The sequence below is a fragment of the Trichoderma virens genome (genome assembly GCF_000170995.1).
Source record: "Trichoderma virens Gv29-8 chromosome Unknown TRIVIscaffold_83, whole genome shotgun sequence".
Taxonomy (NCBI): domain Eukaryota; kingdom Fungi; phylum Ascomycota; class Sordariomycetes; order Hypocreales; family Hypocreaceae; genus Trichoderma; species Trichoderma virens.
This window is the reverse complement of record NW_014013666.1, coordinates 137171-155477: the sequence shown is the minus strand read 5'-3', so window position 1 is coordinate 155477 and position 18307 is coordinate 137171. Positions and strand designations below refer to the sequence as shown.

The window sequence follows — 18307 nt, the reverse complement described above, 5'->3', positions numbered from 1 at the left end:
ATAAATACGAGTAAATGAGTGACATCTTCGGTCTTCCGTGTACATACCGAATTAGAATGTCTCTAATTTGCCGAGGCGTTCTGGAACACCAGCGCCGTAGCTAAAGAATTTTGGATGCTGAATATGTCATTGATTGTTTGAAGCGCATTATTTCTCTCAAATTCCGATTCATAATCGCTAATAATACAACTCAAATGACTCGTAGGAGACCATCGGCACCCCCTTCAATGCTCACAGAAGTTCCAGCCTGCTCTATAAAGCTGCTCTTCTGTACTGTCCTGTTTCATTGACCTCTCGTCCATTAGATCAAGCCGGATGCTTTTGGCTTCATCCAAGCCAAAGGGAAATCCCGTTGTATCGCCAAGAATGAGTTGTGTCAGCTCGTTAGGCAGTCGTGTGGCAAGGGCCTTTTCAATGCCAGTTTCCTGAGCCCACCAGTGACGCTGTTGCGGTGGCACATTGGCTGTTGAAAGGATAGGGATCGCGGGATCAACAAGGAAAAGAGCGAGTATTTTGCGATGGCCTGGTCGCGTCGGATCCTTGAGACGGAATGGAGAGACACGATGTTGAAGGAGATTTGGAAAGAAAACGGCACGTGTATCGGCTTCTCCAGTGGAGGGACTATTTGTAGTCAAAACCCCCCCAACATACTGTAAAGTATCACGGTCAGTGTTAGGGATTGCAAATGTTCGTTCAATCGGAACATGTTGACTTTGTTCATAATTGAGATTCACGACCAATTCTTCGCGATCAGCTGGTGTACGGAAGTCCAGATGGCAGTCAGTAATATTTTCCGAGTCGTAGTAAAAAAGCGCAGTTGCGCATATGCGCTCATTCAACATTCCCTCGGTATGCCATGATCCGCCCTCGAATTCAGTCGGGTCATTGTCGACGTATATACTATGATAATCGGAGAGGTTCAGAGACAAAGATCGACCCTTGCTCGATGAGCCGTCAGAGTCGGAGAGAGAATCCTCCGAAGAACATGGCTTATAAGACGATCCGTCCAAATCTGGATCATTCTCATTATTATCAGCAGGAAAAGTATACCAGTCGACAAGTTCTTTAGATGCTTCGAATTTAAATTCGGGGTCCTCGGGAGTGAGATGAACGTTGGCAAGCTTGACGATTACTTGAATCCGAGATGCGCCCTTGAAGAAACCGCTCGACTTGACATCCGACGCTTTTAGCCGAAAGTAGTCGTCGCTGGTAGAAACTGGTTCTGGTAAATTTAACTTGTGAGTCTCCACTAGCCACGCCATATCACGCTTGAACCGCTCAGAGTTACGATACTCTTCAGTGTAGGGTTCCATTTCATCCCGCTGCGGCTCGCCCTCGTCAATTGGACGGTTCCACGGCTGGCATCCATAAATTCGATCGCATATTTCGCTAGTTGAACATTCCGATTGAGCTTCTTTCGTCTTCAGCCGTTGACTATCAAACTCTGTTGGCCATCGGTAAATGATGTCCCAAGCTGGCAGAGATTTCTCGATAAACCGTTCGATGATGGGGTATAGATTCGCGTGTTCCACTGGATGTAGGTTGTTTATGTAGCTGTCGATCTTTGCAGACGTGCCATCTAGCACAACGTCACATGGAAGCCATTGATACTTATATGAGAGAGAAGGAACGGGGTTCTCCAAGGGGCTTGACCAATCGCTTCCAGGGCCGGCTATCTCAATTGGCTTTGGTGCTGGGAAAACTGTGCCGACACCGCAGTGGCTTAATGCATTCTCAAGATTGATTCGCTTGTCGAGTAATACGGGAGTGCGACCGTATACGAATGGCCACAGAGATGGATGGACAAGGTCAAGCACTTTATGGGTACTACCCGGATGCCAATCTTTTTCTTCATCCGGAACATTTTCGAGCACCATAGTTGCTGCGCGGAGGGCATTTCTCAAGCATTCGGGGATGAGGCTGTCAGATTTGATGACACAGGATGAATAGTCGAAAATGGTAATGAGCCCCGTCTTCTTGACCAAATCCGCTTTATGGCGCAGCTCATCGATGCACTAACATTTGCCTGTCAGTCAGGTGGCTTCCCATGATAATGAGATACACACTTACTGCATCTGCCATGGCAGGCGTGAAATCCGCATACTTGCGGTATTCTTCCCAATCCATTTGTAAAGCCTCTTGCTTCCACTTGTTGGCAATGTCGGGATTGAATACTTTTTCCCACCACTGGGGTTTGTTTGTCACCTCTTCTATGAATTTTAGCATGCACACTTCTCGTATGAGAAGCGTTGCGGCTTTCCAGTCGTAGCTATGAACGCCAATTAGGACGGGGAAGCGCTCCTCCTCGGGTGGCATATGTCCCAATGGGAGTCCAAAGCCAGGAACCTTGAGATATGCCAACGCCTACAGTCATTAATGCGGCCTCCAAGTCAGTAATAGATGGTGAGTAGAAAAAGCAGCACAATGCTAGAACATTGGATAAGGGCACCTTATTGCGTTCTTCAACCGCCTTGGCGGCATCGTCAATCGCCTCATTGATAAGCGGGCCAAGAATAAGGCCGAGCGACGCTTCGGAGACACCTGCGATCTGTTGAGACGTCTGAAACCATCTTTGAGCGTCCCACATATGAGGTTTGCAATCTTTTGACTGAACCCAATCTTTGAAAGCCTTGATCTGTTGATCCGTTGGCACAAATTCAGGAGTATCCATGATTGCAACTGATCGGGATGTGTTTCTGGAGGGCTCTTGGACCGTGCGGCTGCCTGGAAAATATCGTAAGTAGTGAAGAGGTTTAAGGGCGTGAAGACTAGCCGCTTCTGCCTAGTTAAAGCCCCTAAGTGAAGGGTAAATACATATCCCAACTCGTCATTTATGCTCGCAATGTCTAAGTGGACTGTTGAATTGAGCAGGTCCCCCCTCTTTTCCTTTTCCTTTCCTTTCTTTTTTTCTTTCCTTCCCCCCCCCCCCCATGTCTGCCTGTATTTCGTCCTTTAGCGATCTTAGCCTCCCATGTACCACTGCATTGTAATTTCTTGGGGTTGCCCCATCATTACTCCGTGTGTGTCGAATGGAGCGCATTCACAAAGTTAGCCCACTTGTAAATTACCCCGCAATTGGTACGGAGTAGAGCTCAAAAACTCCAGATCCTCAATGTACAGAACAAAAGGGCTTCGATGTCCTCGATACCACAGAGAGTTTTAATCCATGCACCAGGACGTAGAGTTTGCAGGCAGCAAATGAGAAAACTACATAGATTCTCACTGTAGAATGGTAATGCTGGCAGGTATTGTGGAAGAATTAACACATTTTTAGTAATGGATCAGTCGATGTGAAGAACCATCTGCCCTGAGAGAGTTTATTACCTTTGAACAGATGATTCCACCCCTTAAAAAAAACTATGGTAATTATCCGTATAAAAATAAATAAAGCTAAGTTGAATTGCTTTGATATCTAAGAGAAAATGCTTTTATTCCTTTTTTTTTTTTTTCTTTCTTTCTTTCTTTCTTTCTCTCTTTTTTTTGCCCCCCTCAGCTTTCTCTCTCATCTTCAGCAAGTTGGTCATCTGTTCACCGCTGTTGCAAAGGCGTTATCTAGCCTTCTTGTTGCAGGCATGGATGACACCAGGGTGCTGAGTTTGTAGGCAAGCATCGGATAATCGGCTCAGATACCAAGTAGGTGATGGTGAGACAATTCCCGTTAACTCGTAATTGAATAAACATCTAACGATCGACAAGGGAACGTTGATTTGGGATTCACGATTGTAACCATACCCCTCCTTCTCCGCTTTAAGCTACGGTCCTTCGATTTTGAATCTCACACCTGCACAAAGTGTGAAGCTGGCAGCTAGTGGACGTACTGAAAGCGACATATATTTCAAGCAACGCATTCCTTAAAGTATTGTCAATCTCATCCGCTGGCCCCCACTGTTTCGAATTGGCTGGGCTTGGTATGAACTGGTAATCCAAACCGAAATAAAGCCATGCATGTCTTTAATATCATTCTAATTGTAGGTCTGCTATCTCCTCCAATAGGAACAATTACTACTTCAGCGACCACTGCCTCGAGGACGGATCTAACTCCTGGCATAAAAGTCCTCGTGAAGCGACGACTACCAAGACATGAGAATTCTTTCATGTTCCCTTTGTCTACAAATAATGGATCGGATTCGGAGAGTTACACCGTTATGACAACCCACGATGACAAGATCTACATACATGGAACATCACTTAGCTCTATTGTATATGAGTAAGGCCGGATTATCCCTATCATGGGATGCCCTAATTGATCAATCAAGTATTTTGGCGCATCTAATTACGACAATAGACTTCATTTCTATCTCTAAGATATTGTTCATGTCGATATTTGCTGGCACGCTAGCAGCCAATTGAAAGATGCACCAGCTAATCTGCCCAGGCTGTCATCTCCATTGAATGGGTCGAGTATTGTCCCTTATCGTTTTCATCTGAACACCGGTGCGTATAATTCCACAAATAAACCTCAATATTCATAACTTAGTCGACAACGATAACGCATAATTTAGTCACTAATTCGCATGCGGCTCCCGTTTGGGCTTGGGAAGATTGGGAATTGCAATTAGACTGGGTGGCTCTTCGGGGCATGAACCTGGCTCCAGCCTGGATTGGAATCGAGAATTTCTTCATAAAAGTCTTCCAAGAAGTCGGCATCACGGATGATGACATTTTGGACTTCTTAGCCGGCCCTGCATTCCTTGCCTGGAACCACTTTGGGAACTTACAGGGATCGTGGTCTTGTGCCCTACCATTTGAATGGGTCGACAACCAGTTCGCTCTTCAGAGAAGGATTATTGAACATATAGTCGAATTAGGCATAACACCTATTTTGCCAGAATTCCCTGACTTTATTCCTCGGGAAGCGTCTCGTGTGCTACCTGATGTTCAAGTACTCCATAGCATCCAGTGGGTCAACTTCCCCGAAAACTATACCGAAGATACGCTACTTGATCCCGTCGATCCTCTACTTGCGCAAATGCAGTTAAGCTTTATCACAAAGCAACAGGACATACGGAAACATCACCCATTTTTACACACTTGACCAATTTGATGAAATGACACCGCCCTCAGGAGAGCTCAACTATCTCAGAAATGCGAGCTCAAACACTTGGAAAGCACTCAAATCGGCAGATCCTGAAGCCATTTGGGTTTTCCAGGCGTGGCTATTCGCGCAAAACACAACTTTCTGGACCAATGACCGTATTGAAGTGTACCCTGGTGGTATCACTATTGACAGTGACATGCTCATCTTGGACATTTGGTTAGAGTCGATGTCGCAGTGGCAGTGTGCTCAATCATATTATAGCAAGCCTTGGATCTGGTGCGAACTACAAAACTACGGGGCCACCATAAATATGTACGGCCAGATCCAGAATCTCACCAAGAGCCCTATCCTGGCACTCCAAGAGTCACAATCGCTAGTTGGGTTGGGCTTATCTATGGAGGCCCAACAGAGTAATGAAATCGTTTTTGATCTTCTACTTTCTCAAGCCTGGAATTGCACTCCTATTGACACGAACATCTATTTCAAGAGTTGGGCAGCTGCACGATATTTGAGTAGCAAACGGCCTGCAAGTATTTACACTGCATGGGAGGCAGTCCGTGCCACAGTTTATGATAACACCAATCTTAATATGATGTCATCTGTGCCCAAGTCGCGCTCTTCAGAGATTAAAGTGGCAGTCGTAGGGGACCAATGTAATTGTTAGCCTAGCTTCCCGCCAGGAATAATGAAGGGGATAGAGAGGGTTGTAAAAACGTCGGCTCGCAAGGGAGACATTGCATTTCTTGCATTTCTTGCGGCAAGCAGTCGTGTGTTGTTTTTTTTAAAGAAAAAAAAAAGAGTCTCTAAACTGCAGTAAGATTGCAAGAACCGAAGCTTCATATACGGACGAAATTTATGAAAAATGAATTTGCACAAAGTAAAGTCATTGCCTTCATATTTATGGCAGCTTCTTTCGGCATCTAAGACGTCAGCGGACCCATAGCGCGCATACTTTACTATTTTCCCGAGGGTAAATTGCGATGTATTTACCAAATTTCAAACGAGGCCGTGGAGTTTAAAATTAGTAGTCCCAGTAAATCCTCAGTTTGTTGTGATTAGATACTCGCTCGCTGCTGTTCACTCGGGAGTAGTTGAAGATAAGAGAGATCTATAAAATGCTTATCAGACTGCGAACAAAAAGAGGAAATAAATACCAAAAAAAATGTTTGGATTTTCTTGGAGAGGCTAGACGTGTGTATTGACACCTGTTGGGCTCTATGCGTAATATCTCCTCTATCCAATTCAACAAAGTCAGGCATTTAATAGTGTTCGCATTACAAGAGTCAAGTGAGACATGGTCCTATCAAACGTATATCACATTAGAACACCCGGGCCACACTGTATTGATTGGGCGCATCCTAGCGGTTCTCCATTCAGATGCTGTGAAGCAAAGTCTATAGAACAGGTTACTTATATCCGCAAAGAGTCCCCCTTCCAAAGAAAATCATGCCATACCTGGATCTATCAGAGATTGCAGAACCTGATTTAAGTTATAAGTAGAAATTAGGAGGGTCTATCTGTACTTCACTAATATTGTGTGATAAACCTTGCATAACTGTAGGACTCTGAGTGAACGATATATATGATCCGATGAATCTGGAACACCGAAGCGTGCGATAGGAATATGTTCATCTCTATTTTCCCTTCTCACAAAAAATCCATAAAATCTCTAAGAGTAGGCAGCGTTTTGATCGCCCGTGGTTGTTGGATTTGGCCAACCACGAAATATCAGATACATTTAAATCGCTACATTGCTATCTGGACTGACCCCATACGCTTAGTTATAATGATAGGGTGGTTAGTCTATTTCAAACCTATTTTAGTATCAGATTTCAGTATTAGCATTAAGCGGGTTTGAATTAGATATTTTTTGAAATTGAACTCTTTGACATCCATTCGCTAGTATCTGCTGGCGATTGCTCGTTGCAATCGACGTCCAAATGATGCCTACAAGGAGGAAACATGTTTGTTCTGTCGAAGTCTTATGTAACGTTGCCTTTTCCTAATGACTATGGCTTGGTAGTGGCGTGGACCAAATTGAGCGCTAAGTACTCCGTCATAGGATTAACTATTCACCATAGCAGAAATTGGCAGAAATTGTTAGAAGTTGTAAAAGTCATTGCATGCGAGGTCGGAACTTCTAGTGGACCCATCTTAAGCCTACTTATAGCGTACTCCACATTCTATGTTGAGAACACGGGAGCACAAAAGACGTATGTTCTAGCTCAGTCACCAGAGCTCTGACTACTTGAGTTGTATTCAAACATCATTTTTCTAATAAATAACACCAAAAACAGGACTCACGATGGCCGAGAGCATTCAGAATGGCGTTTTTCGACGCAATAACACAGTGCCTCCAGCGGATAACGGAGTCATGTCCCTGTTCTCTCTAACGGGCAGGACGGCGATTATATCAGGTGCGGGGGGAGGAATTGGCCTGGCTGCGGCCAAAGCCTTCGCTGAAGCAGGTGCCAATGTGGCCATTTGGTACAACACAAATAGCGAGGCTATTGAGAAGGCCGCCAGCATTGAGAGAGCCTTTAATGTCAAATGTAACGAAGCCATGTTGCATAGACGCGAGCTTCGCCTTTGCGTTATTAATACCAAGCATTCTTAACTGACCCTAGTGTTGAATAGGCAGAGCATATAAAGTTGACGTCACATCTTGCGATGAAGTGGAAGCGGCAGTAGACGCAATTGTAAAAGAGTTTGGCGGACGTCTCGATATCTTTGTCGCGAATTCAGGCACCTCCTGGGGAGATGAGGCATTCATCGATGCGGATATTAGCAGATACCATGATCTCATGAAAATCAATGCTGATGGCGTCGTTTATTGCGCACGCGCTGCTGGCAAGCACTTTCGTCGCCAAAAAATGGAGGGTACAACAACAGATGGATCAAAATTGACCAATTTCTCAAGTGGCAGCTTCATTGCAACTGCAAGCATGTCTGGGCATATTGTTAATATTCCTCGGCGCCAGGCGGCATACAATGCCTCTAAAGCGCATATTATTCATTTTTGTGAGTGTTTATCATGTGTTATTCTAGTTCTGAAATTCTTGGTATTCTAATATCCGTATTATCCTCAGGCAAATCTCTTGCAATTGAGTGGCTTAGATTCGCTCGTGTCAACAGCGTCTCTCCTGGATATGTAACTACTGGCTTGTCAGGGGCAGTAGCAGAGGAGACCATGAACTCGATCAGGGATAAAATCCCGATGGGGTAAGTAAAACTAATGTATTACTATACGAGAACTGGGGACTCTGGGCTGACTATTTTAGCCGTTTTGGCGAGACAGTTGAGATGCAAGGCATCTATCTATACTTGGCTTCTGATGCCTCCTCTTACGCAACCGGAGCCGATTTTATCGTTGATGGTGGTTATACTGCTCCGTAGTCCTCATATACACTACATAAAGAACCATTCCACAGCATTCATAATATACTACCGCATTGGCGGTTCTATCATCTACGAGGCGGTAGTCATGTAGGCAATCTGATCAGAGCATTTTTTGTTGATTGTCGACTTTACAAGAAATTCTGACCTATTTTACGCGCCTTGTTTTATTAGGTTACGATTTTTTTTTTTTTAATAAAATAGTCATCCTGGCCTAATGCTTGGATGTTATTTGCCAGCGGTTTGCTTCTGAGTTATTGGATAGATCCTCCTTCAGACAAAGAAATGTATACGACTACCCGGTACGTTCATTGATCTTCAGTAATGTTCATGGATAAAACTTGCCATGGCATCTACTAGCTAATATATGGCTTATGCGATGGATGGCATTACCTTTCAGCACTATGCGTAGCTAAATTCATTGTGTCGTTATGCTATCCACACATAGGTTCACCATTTGCTTCAAACAAAATACGGATTCTAGTGTTTTTCATTTGTAATAGCTGAACAGGCCATAAAGTTAGAATTTGTTCATATACGAGCTGCGTCAGGCGGCAAAAGATCTTTAGGCTCACGCCATATTGCACATAAAATTTTATGGTCTTATAACGCTGGATTGCGGCCATAGCGGATATTTGTAACTGGTTTTAATCTGCTTAATGCCTCTAATTGTATTTTGGTTCCCTTTCTCAATAGTACAACCCGAAGTGTACCAGTTATTGTATATGAGTCATCAGCCAGACCGGCCGAGGGCATGCTCAGACGGCGGTGCAAGCATGATCTCAATGCTTAAAGAAGAATAGAACAGATATAGGGGACAAAGAAATTAATAAAATACGCTACGGAGATGTTACGGAGATGTACTCGGGAAATTATTTATGCATGGTAATCCTGCACAAATGACTAAATCCGGTGTGGTTGGGCTACTTGGGTAATTCGGACATCCGAAATTCTCAAAGGGCGCGGATGATTTCCGCCCGAAGAAATGGGCGCTTCGTTGAGTCACCTCTATCTATATCTTCCATAAAATCGCCATGTTCGCAGGTGCTTAGTTGCCAATGCTCAGGAGAACAACCAATTCAATGGATTGCAAGGTGTATACTTCTGAATATTCCAAGGAGGTTCATCAAGAACCGCGTAGCGCCGAGGAAAAGCGCAATGACGCACAGTCCTTCCCAGATGGGGGCTTGCAAGCATGGCTTGTTGTTTTGGGCGCATTTTTTGGTCTGTTCATCAGCTTTGGGTGGACAAACTGTACGTTGAATGCCGTCATTCCTCCTTACCGCACGGCTAACCGCTCTCGAAGGTGTTGGCGTATTCCAAGAATACTACGAAACCCACCAGCTGGCATTACTGTCACCAAGTACAGTGTCTTGGATTCCATCGTTGTCTATGTTCACAATATTCATTGCAGTATGTCAATATGCAATCAAGTCTCCATTGTTATCATCCATCAGCTCTGATGCTTATATGTTCATAGGGACCTTTTGTCGGACAGTTGTTTGACCATTTCGGTCCTAGAGTTCTCATGCTACTTGGCAGTGCTATCCATATTTTTGGACTAATGATGGCATCCATTTCATCCAAATACTACCAGTTCATTCTGTCTCAATCCATATGCAGTCCGATTGGCGCAGCCATGGTTCTATATCCTTCTTTCAGCTGTATCACAACTTGGTTTCTGAAGAAGCGTGCTCTAGCAATGGGGATTGCTGCCAGTGGATCTAGTATGGGTGGAGTCGTGATGCCTATTATGGTAAATCGGCTTATACCAGTAATTGGGTTTGGTTGGACGATGCGAACATGCGCATTTCTAATGCTGGGCCTGCTCATTATAACTAATTTGACTGTTCGGTCACGCCTACGTCCTCAGCCGAAAAATTTCGGGATTGCATCTTTCTTTACAACATTCAAAGATCCTCCATTTCTATTGTTAACTTTGGCTGGATTCTTCTACTCTATGGGCATGTTTATACCCATAACCTTTTTGGTGACATATGGTAGAAATGTGGGAATGTCGCCATCGCTTGCGGGGTATCTAGTTTCTATGTTCAATGGAGCAAGGTAAGTGATCCTATCCTATCTCCGTAAACAGGCGTACATTAGTGATGCTTCGAGCATACTGACGTTGCGTTGGCAATTTATAGCGGCATTGGACGTATCCTCCCTGGATACGTAGCTGACAAAGTGGGAAACTTTAATGTATCGCTTTTTGCCGCATGCCTCTCTACAGTTTTAGTCTTTGGAGTTTGGCTACCTGGGCATTCCCATTCGACTGCCATAGTCTTCGCGTCTCTATTTGGGCTGAGCACTGGAACCTATACAGCGATGAGTCCTGCACTAGTGGCCCAAATATCCGACATACGTGAAATCGGTCTAAGGTCAGGGGCGATGTACGCATTCATGTCTATAGCAGCTCTTACCGGCAGCCCAATCGGAGGGGCACTAATTACGGCGTCGGGAGGAAGTTACTGGAAATTGCAGGTTTTCACCGGAGTAATGCTTGCCGTGGGAAGCGCCTTTTATGGAGCTTCAAAGCTCTACCTGGCAAAAGGCAAAGTATGGACGAAGGTGTAGTGGATGGACACTCATCGGAGAATACACTTTTCATCAAGCCCTTTGGTTCTGGTACTCATCAAAAAGTTATGTGAGTTTAGTCTATGATTAAAACCTGTCGAGGACGTTGATGAATTTGGAATGGACATGGTAGTGGACGCGGAAGCCAATCCTAGCAGAGTGCTGCCTGAGACTAAATTGAGGAAGGGGAGAATTCGTGAGGAGATTTGAGATGATGAGACAAATTGATGTTTGCCTTCATCTTTCTTGATAGAACGAACATGAATGCCCTAGTTGAGGTATAGATAGGCATGAAATACATCTTATAATGTGACTGTATGTAAACTTATTAGCAATCAATTCCGCACTGTGTGGGTGAGTTATTCGGTACTGGGAAATTCCGTTTCTGGTAGTTACTGTGTTGGGTAAACCTTCAACCCCTTGTTTAACACTGGTTTGCTTTCAATGCGCTACTACCTCATCCCACTCGAGGTGCCCATTGTCTTGACACAACTGAGTAATTCAGAAGCTGAATAATTAAGAGTTTTCGGCAAGTAGCTCCTGAAGTTCAACAGTATGAGGGATTTTCCATTTTACCTCTTGAAATTGAAGATGCTTAGCACATATGGTATGATGCAACGTTAGAGTAGCAACCGAAATTCGTATTACCAACTTTGAAGATTGGCGTATGAAAGGCAGATATAAAAGCGGAATAGGCCGTACTATGGCTAGAGATATTAAGAAGTAGGTCATACAATTCATTTATAAGACCACTCAACCTGTTCTACAATTATATACACAACCTAACTTGGTCAAAGATAATTTCACCCGCCCACATAGTCTATCATGGAGCAATACATTGATACCATAGTTGTTGGGGCAGGTTTCAGTGGAATATATCAGCTATGTAAGCTCCGCGAACTTGGTCTCTCAGTAAAGGCTGTTGAGGCTGCTCCTGAAATTGGAGGTACATGGTACTGGAACAGATATCCTGGTGCAACAAGCGATACGCATAGCGAAGTCTTTCGCTATAGTTGAGATAAGGAGGATTTACTCACTTATCCTTGGAATACTCGATATCTTTCTCGAGGCGAAATAAAAGACTACTTGAAGCATGTAGTCCAACGCCATGATCTGGAGAAGTATATCCAATTGAACACCCGGATGGAGTCGGCGCAATATCTTCATCACAGCTGGCAAATACACCTGTCTACTGGTGAAACTTTTCGGGCGAGGCATCTCATCACAGCGCTCGGGGCTCTGTCAAAGACATATTTTCCGCAGATACCTGGCCTTGGTACCTTTTCCGGTGAAAAGGATCATACCGCGTAAGCAAATCTCCCGTTTCTCTTCTATATAATAGATCGATCGGCATTTTAACTATCACTAATCGTGATGATTCATTCCAGAAACTGGCCAGAAACCCATAATTTCTCAACGAAACGAGTGGGTGTCATTGGGAATGGCTCCACAGGTGTCTAGCTCATCATAACGCTTGCTGACGAGGCCAAACAACTGCTTTCATTCCAAAGACATCTACAACACATAGTTCCAAACGGTGATGGCCCGGTTTCAGCAGAAGATCGAAAACAGATCAATGAAAACTATGATCAAATATGGCCCAACGTCAAGACAAATCTCTCAGGACATGCGATTACAGAATCGTCAATCCCGACAATGAGCGTGACCACTGAGGAGCGTGAGCGCGTATTTGAACAAGTCTGGCAGACAGGCAACGGGATTAACTTCTTGTTTGGGACTTTTGGGGATATCGCAACAAGTGACGAAGCGAACAAAGAAGCGGCGGACTTTATACGCAGAAATATCAAACAGGTTGTCAAGGATCCCATCAAGGTCCGTAATTTAACTCCGCTCGGTGCATTCAACCGCCGCCCAGTGACAGTCAACGGCTACTACGAGACTTTCAACCGAGATAATGTCGACGTCGTAAACGTGCTTAATACGCCTATGGAAATCACCCCAACTGGTGTTAAGCTCTCGGACGGTACAGTGTACGACTTGGACGCCATTGTTTTTGCCACGGACTCTGCCGCTGTCGATGGCATGTACCATGATATCTCGATAATTGGGGAAAATGGCCAGCCCCTGCAAAATCACTGGGTCGATGGCGCAAAGGCATATCTAGCCACTGCAATGAGCGGTTTTCCAAATATGTGTGGTTAACGGACTTCAAGGCCCGTTAACCAACATGCCGCCTCTCATTGAGACCCAGGTCGATTTTATCACAAGTCTCATTGCCACTGCAGAAGCACCCAAGGAACGAATGCCAATCGAGGCTCAAAACGCGGATACGCAGCCATGGCCAATCGTCGAAGTTACACACTAACGAGATGGGCAAAATGATCGTCTTTGCTAAAGGAGGATGATGGCTCATCGGAGCTAACGTCGACGGAAAGAAGCAGGTGTTTCTATATTATATGGGAGGGGTGGGCAATTATAACAAGGCAGTGCAAGCCGAAGTTGATGGTGGGTATCCCAGTTTTAAACGATTCTACTAATAATATAGCAAGCAGGGGCCAATACATGGCGGGAAACTACAACACGTACATAGTAAATTACCAAAACGTCGTCAATTTGGACAATTTTAATATATATTGCAAATTTTCCTTTCAATTTTCCCGTGTTGTTACCTCCAACCATGTTCAATATTTGAAACCAACTTCAATAAGTGCCAGTGATGGATGAATTGATCAATTAATCTTATCCCTAGAGTGTGAAAACTTGAATCTGCCTGTTGAATAGTATCGTAGGTTGCTGCCCACTGATCATTGGACCAAGAACAATCGCTGACATGGTCCTGCCCAAAGCTCGGGGTGGAGATCCGGCTATATGGTCTCTAGGACCTTTCTTAGGTCTAGTTCTAAGTCTTATTACTGGAGGTGTTCTTGGGCAACGAGAAGAGTGGCGATGGAAGTTTTGGTTATGTTTCATCCTGGTAGGTATAGTGATTTCTTACGCGATTCTTTTGAGACGCCGGCGCCGTTCTCTTTGTCAAGTTCTTCATCTCCGACGAAAGTTATGCACCAGTTATTTTGCGCCGCAAATCACTTCGATTGTTAAAAGTTAGGCATCTAATTAATAGAACCATTGAGTTCCAACCTTCGATACTCGAGTTATGTAAGAAAGCCGTTCGTCAATCTCTCAAGCTATTTATTCGATCGTTCATTGTCGCTATTCTCTCCCTTTATATAGGCGTTACGTTTGGATATTTTTACCTTTTATTCACCACTTTTGCAAATGAGTTTGAATCGCTTTACGACTTCTCTCAACAATCTGCTGGGTTTTGCTGTTGAGTCTTTGGGGGGTGGGCGCCATCTTGGGTGTAGCACTATACGGTTACTTCGCAAACTCGATGGCTGCCAAATTATTGGAAAAGAGAAGCTTGACACCTGATTTATGTCTACTTACAGCCATGTTTGGATGTCTCTTCCTATCAGTTGGACTGTTTTGGTATGGATGGACAATGAGGGGAAGTAGTCATTGGATAGCCCCATCATTCGGACCAGCTTCTTTTGCTTTGGGCTTGCTTTTTCATTCGTGAGTTCTTCGCGTACGACTAGCAACTTCTATGCTGACTGGTTAACAGTAATCACCGTAGTATTTGACGGAAGCGCTTACCTTATAGACTTTATACCATTTATGCATCATCAACTAATGCTATCAATATTACACTTCGCTCTCTCATGGGCGTTTTTTTGCCTTTGGCGGGGTCCCAGGAGTATGAAGTTTCGGGATTAGGGTAGGGGAGGGAACTCCATTTTTGCATTCATTGCACTCGCGTTCTCAACATCGCCGTTCTACTTCTAGCGATTCGGCGAGGAAATCACGAAGAAAACGGATCCTGAACTAAATTCATGAAGTATTTGCCGCCCATACTTGATCTACAATACTGGGTAATTTTATAGAAATTGGGCAATGTTATGCCAGAACTAATTTCGCCGAAAGAGGGAATAAAATGTAAAAGAGAATGGAGTTTGCCAATAGGTTGTCCACTGCAAACGTTATCAAGGGTTCTTGCAGTTGGAGATGAAAAAAAATATGTTGTAAACCCATTCTTCTCAATGATGGTACTAGTTTAAATGGTAAGGATTCCGTAAAGACATTTTACACCAGATGTAAGGATTGTATAATATTAAGTGTCTTTGTTATTTACTTTAATAATACGGCTCGATTTATTAGATATCAATACATTCATAATTAAACCTAGCGCATGTTTATTGAAACCCTCGAAGGTAACGACGCCATTTGTTTCCGATGTTGTAGCCTTGATATCCATCTCTTCATAAATGTATGTGCCATCAACCCAATGGGCTACGGGCTGATCAATGTGGATTTGTTGATTATTTGATTCTATAGGGGATCGAAAATCTGCAGTGACATCCAAGTGTGACCACAAGCGGCTGAACCCATGTATGTTTTCGTGAAATAACGTTTCTTCACTCTCAGAGCCGGTATAGTTGATTGGGGGACGCGCATAGTCAATAGGGGCAGGTGGTACTGTATTCAAAAGCATTGTGCCGTCGATTGGCGTGTATTGTGGACCGTCTAGAGAAAACATGTCGTACGGTGGCATCGGTGACCGGTCGTGAATCTGATTTATCGCGTCTGGATGGGTAGTCGAGAAGATGAACGGGGACATGCTGTTGCGACTGAAGAGCCGAGAAAGAGACTTATAACTACAGTACTAGATAAGTTATGCTGGATAAGTGTGCATAAAGTCAAATGTAGATACATACCGATTGCGAATATCTTGCAGAGATCTGTCGGTAAGCTCATGCATTTGTATCGTTTTCCAATTGCTTCCGTATACGCGAAAAGCATACAGTAACCGCTGGTCTTCATCATCTGACCACTTATGACGCTTAATATTGGGGTTCAAATAGTTCTGCCATCTCGCTGCGCACTCTAGAAAAATGTATGGTTATTGATTGCTTATTTTGGTTTGTTCTTCAATGTAAGGGATTCATACGATCTGCAGAACGCGTTTTCAGATACTTTGACACTTCAACCCATCTGCTTTTATTCTTAGTACGTTCGATAGGTGGCCCCGATCGTGGTAACCACTTACTTGGAACCAAATTGCTGAACAGCATCGCACAGCTGTTTGTCTTCACTTGAGCTCCATTCGCCTTTCTTTATACACCCGTTAAGTCTCAACCAGCGTTTTCGGCAGTCTTTGTTCGATCGACCGATAATAATCGCCGCAATGGAGCTCCAGTCTCGCGGCTGTCCTATCAGTTCTAAAGAAACAGTAGGATAAGTACACCGTTAACTTAACCTGTTCTCATACAACCCAACTTACCCTGTGCCCTTACTTTGTGAATCAAGATTTCGTCTTCGGCATTTGTCCAGCGCCCGCATTTACGTCGGGGAGCTGTCATACTCATGGCAATAGGAATTTTTATGGAACTGGCGGCCAAATGATACGATTCACATTTGTTATATTGTAACTCTAAACCATCTCATGTGACTTTGCACACCTACCTTGTTCACCAGACTAAATATCCCCATTCCTCGCTTCTTGTTGCCTCCCGGACTCCGAGTCTGCAATATGGCCGGGTCATCGACTGTTGGCAATGACTATTTGGGCAGGGAGAGCGCACCAACCATAAGAGATCAATGAATTAGCACAGAGTAGATGGGGCAGTTTCCCCGGTATTAGACCCACAGAGCACATCCATACCGGCACATTCAAGCCTCCGGGCATTGTAGGGTCTGGGTACGGGATAACGTATTTGCCCGGAAAATCCAGGCAACTGTACTGTACTCCGTAATAGTAATAACGATTTGGGGAAGTAACGCATACAGGCGATATGAAGCTGGACTATACTACGCTGATTTAATAATATGGGCAAGCTTATAGTGCTTATCACCTATAACCCTGTTATTGCAACGTGACAGTTACGCTGCTCCATTTCGGCATTCATCATCGGGATCTGTTGCTAAAAATATATACCTGGTATATATGCATGTTGGCTTTGCATGGCTACATCTCTATGTCGCTTTGCAATTGTTGTGCAATGAAGACCCCCAGAGGTGGTAACCAAGGAGATGGGCATATTCACATTAGACCGTTGGAGGATCATGATGCGGTTAAATGATGATGGATAGGATCTCTTGGTCATCAACATACTGGAATGCCGAAATATAGCTCTACTATATCTATGATTCCATCAAGCCCTATACATACAATGTGAATCAGACATGGGGCCGAGGATATCTGCAGGCGAATCTGAGGTCAGCCAGTGCCTGGACTAGCGCTGACATTGCACGTCGAGCCCGTCCCAGGCCTCCTCATGAAAAGCTGAAATCTTATACTCCCCTTGGGTTCTTGATCGGGGCAATACTGAATCCGTACTGAGGTATTATTTAACCTCCATTATGTAAATTTCTTCCACTCAAAACAGTCCAATGGCTTGCATAAGTCGAAATGTCGGCATCAGTAGGTTCTTGTTATCACTGAATCAGTTTAGTCCTCGGGGTTTTCCTTCGGGCCGTTTTTAGCTGCCACAGCTACGAGTAGTTTCAACTGTGATGATTCTCTCAATTTTCCGATTTTGTCAAGAATGTACAAGTTGCCGACACTGCACGCTCCGATTGGGGATATGGGCAAGATAAATTTCTTCCGAAGGAAACCTGAATTCCATCTAAAGAGTCTTATTCTCGGTATGTTTACGATTTCTGTTCTGGGGCGTAATAGTCGGTTCACCGCCTAGCTGTCTTAGCATTGAAGCCACCCCTACTTAGCCAATAGAGGAAGTTCCTACATGCCTACTTAGGAAATGGATAACTTTACACTTCATAAAGTTGGGTTGCTGTCATATACTCGTAATCCATTTATCAACAGAGTTGGCTCAACACTCACTAAAAATCACGTACCAACAAATACCAGGGCACTATGCATGTCACTATTACAGGTAATGAGGCGCGGGAGCGAGCGGGCTGACATCCCTAACAACCTCGTGGAGACGGATGACATGGAATATGGCAATCTCTTAGTAAAGGTATCTCCAATTCTATCTCTCAAAAAGTACCAATCTAAACAACTTTCAAATAAAATAATATATATGAACAAGAGCCCCTGCTCAGGTAATACATGCCGTTTATGAGCTAATTTCAATTATTTCAATACAACCTCCGTCAGACCACCCTACTCACTTTGGCACCGTAGGTAGGGTGATCCTCCAGACCGCGTTAGGTAGGCACAATGAGGAGGGTGTGTCAGACGTATGTGTACATCAGCCTGAAGTAGGGATAGAGGTACGCTGGGGTAGACGGTTTTTCAAGAAATTCATT

At 44.2% G+C, this 18307-nt stretch overlaps 6 protein-coding genes across 6 annotated transcripts; 4 read left to right on the top strand and 2 right to left on the bottom strand.

Annotated features, from left to right (window-relative positions):
- Positions 1-131: 131 nt before the first annotated feature.
- On the bottom strand, positions 132-2660 carry TRIVIDRAFT_89541 (uncharacterized protein; the record flags this gene model as incomplete). Its single annotated transcript, XM_014098142.1, has 4 exons — positions 132-866; positions 1059-2015; positions 2071-2364; positions 2450-2660. The coding sequence occupies 4 exons, from the start codon at positions 2585-2587 to the stop codon at positions 225-227; spliced, it is 2031 nt and encodes a 676-aa protein (XP_013953617.1).
- Positions 2661-5048: 2388 nt separating this feature from the next.
- Positions 5049-5702, top strand: TRIVIDRAFT_224650 (uncharacterized protein; the record flags this gene model as incomplete). The annotated part of the gene is made up of 1 exon (XM_014098141.1): positions 5049-5702. One exon carries the CDS (start codon positions 5049-5051, stop codon positions 5700-5702), a length of 654 nt encoding a protein of 217 aa, XP_013953616.1.
- Positions 5703-7343: 1641 nt separating this feature from the next.
- Positions 7344-8434, top strand: TRIVIDRAFT_46655 (uncharacterized protein; the record flags this gene model as incomplete). Its single annotated transcript, XM_014098140.1, has 4 exons — positions 7344-7590; positions 7676-8065; positions 8128-8260; positions 8320-8434. The coding sequence occupies 4 exons, from the start codon at positions 7344-7346 to the stop codon at positions 8432-8434; spliced, it is 885 nt and encodes a 294-aa protein (XP_013953615.1).
- Positions 8435-9333: 899 nt separating this feature from the next.
- Positions 9334-11011, top strand: TRIVIDRAFT_58189 (uncharacterized protein; the record flags this gene model as incomplete). The annotated part of the gene is made up of 5 exons (XM_014098139.1): positions 9334-9351; positions 9553-9688; positions 9741-9847; positions 9915-10498; positions 10582-11011. The coding sequence occupies 5 exons, from the start codon at positions 9334-9336 to the stop codon at positions 11009-11011; spliced, it is 1275 nt and encodes a 424-aa protein (XP_013953614.1).
- An 825-nt stretch (positions 11012-11836) lies between these two features.
- Positions 11837-13337, top strand: TRIVIDRAFT_193358 (uncharacterized protein; the record flags this gene model as incomplete). The annotated part of the gene is made up of 5 exons (XM_014098138.1): positions 11837-11984; positions 12030-12318; positions 12400-12436; positions 12473-13151; positions 13186-13337. The coding sequence occupies 5 exons, from the start codon at positions 11837-11839 to the stop codon at positions 13335-13337; spliced, it is 1305 nt and encodes a 434-aa protein (XP_013953613.1).
- Positions 13338-14863: 1526 nt separating this feature from the next.
- TRIVIDRAFT_67833 (uncharacterized protein) lies at positions 14864-16398 on the bottom strand (the record flags this gene model as incomplete). Its single annotated transcript, XM_014098137.1, has 6 exons — positions 14864-14892; positions 15215-15687; positions 15748-15916; positions 15981-16024; positions 16080-16251; positions 16314-16398. 6 exons carry the CDS (start codon positions 16396-16398, stop codon positions 14864-14866), a joined length of 972 nt encoding a protein of 323 aa, XP_013953612.1.
- Between the last annotated feature and the right edge of the window lie 1909 nt (positions 16399-18307).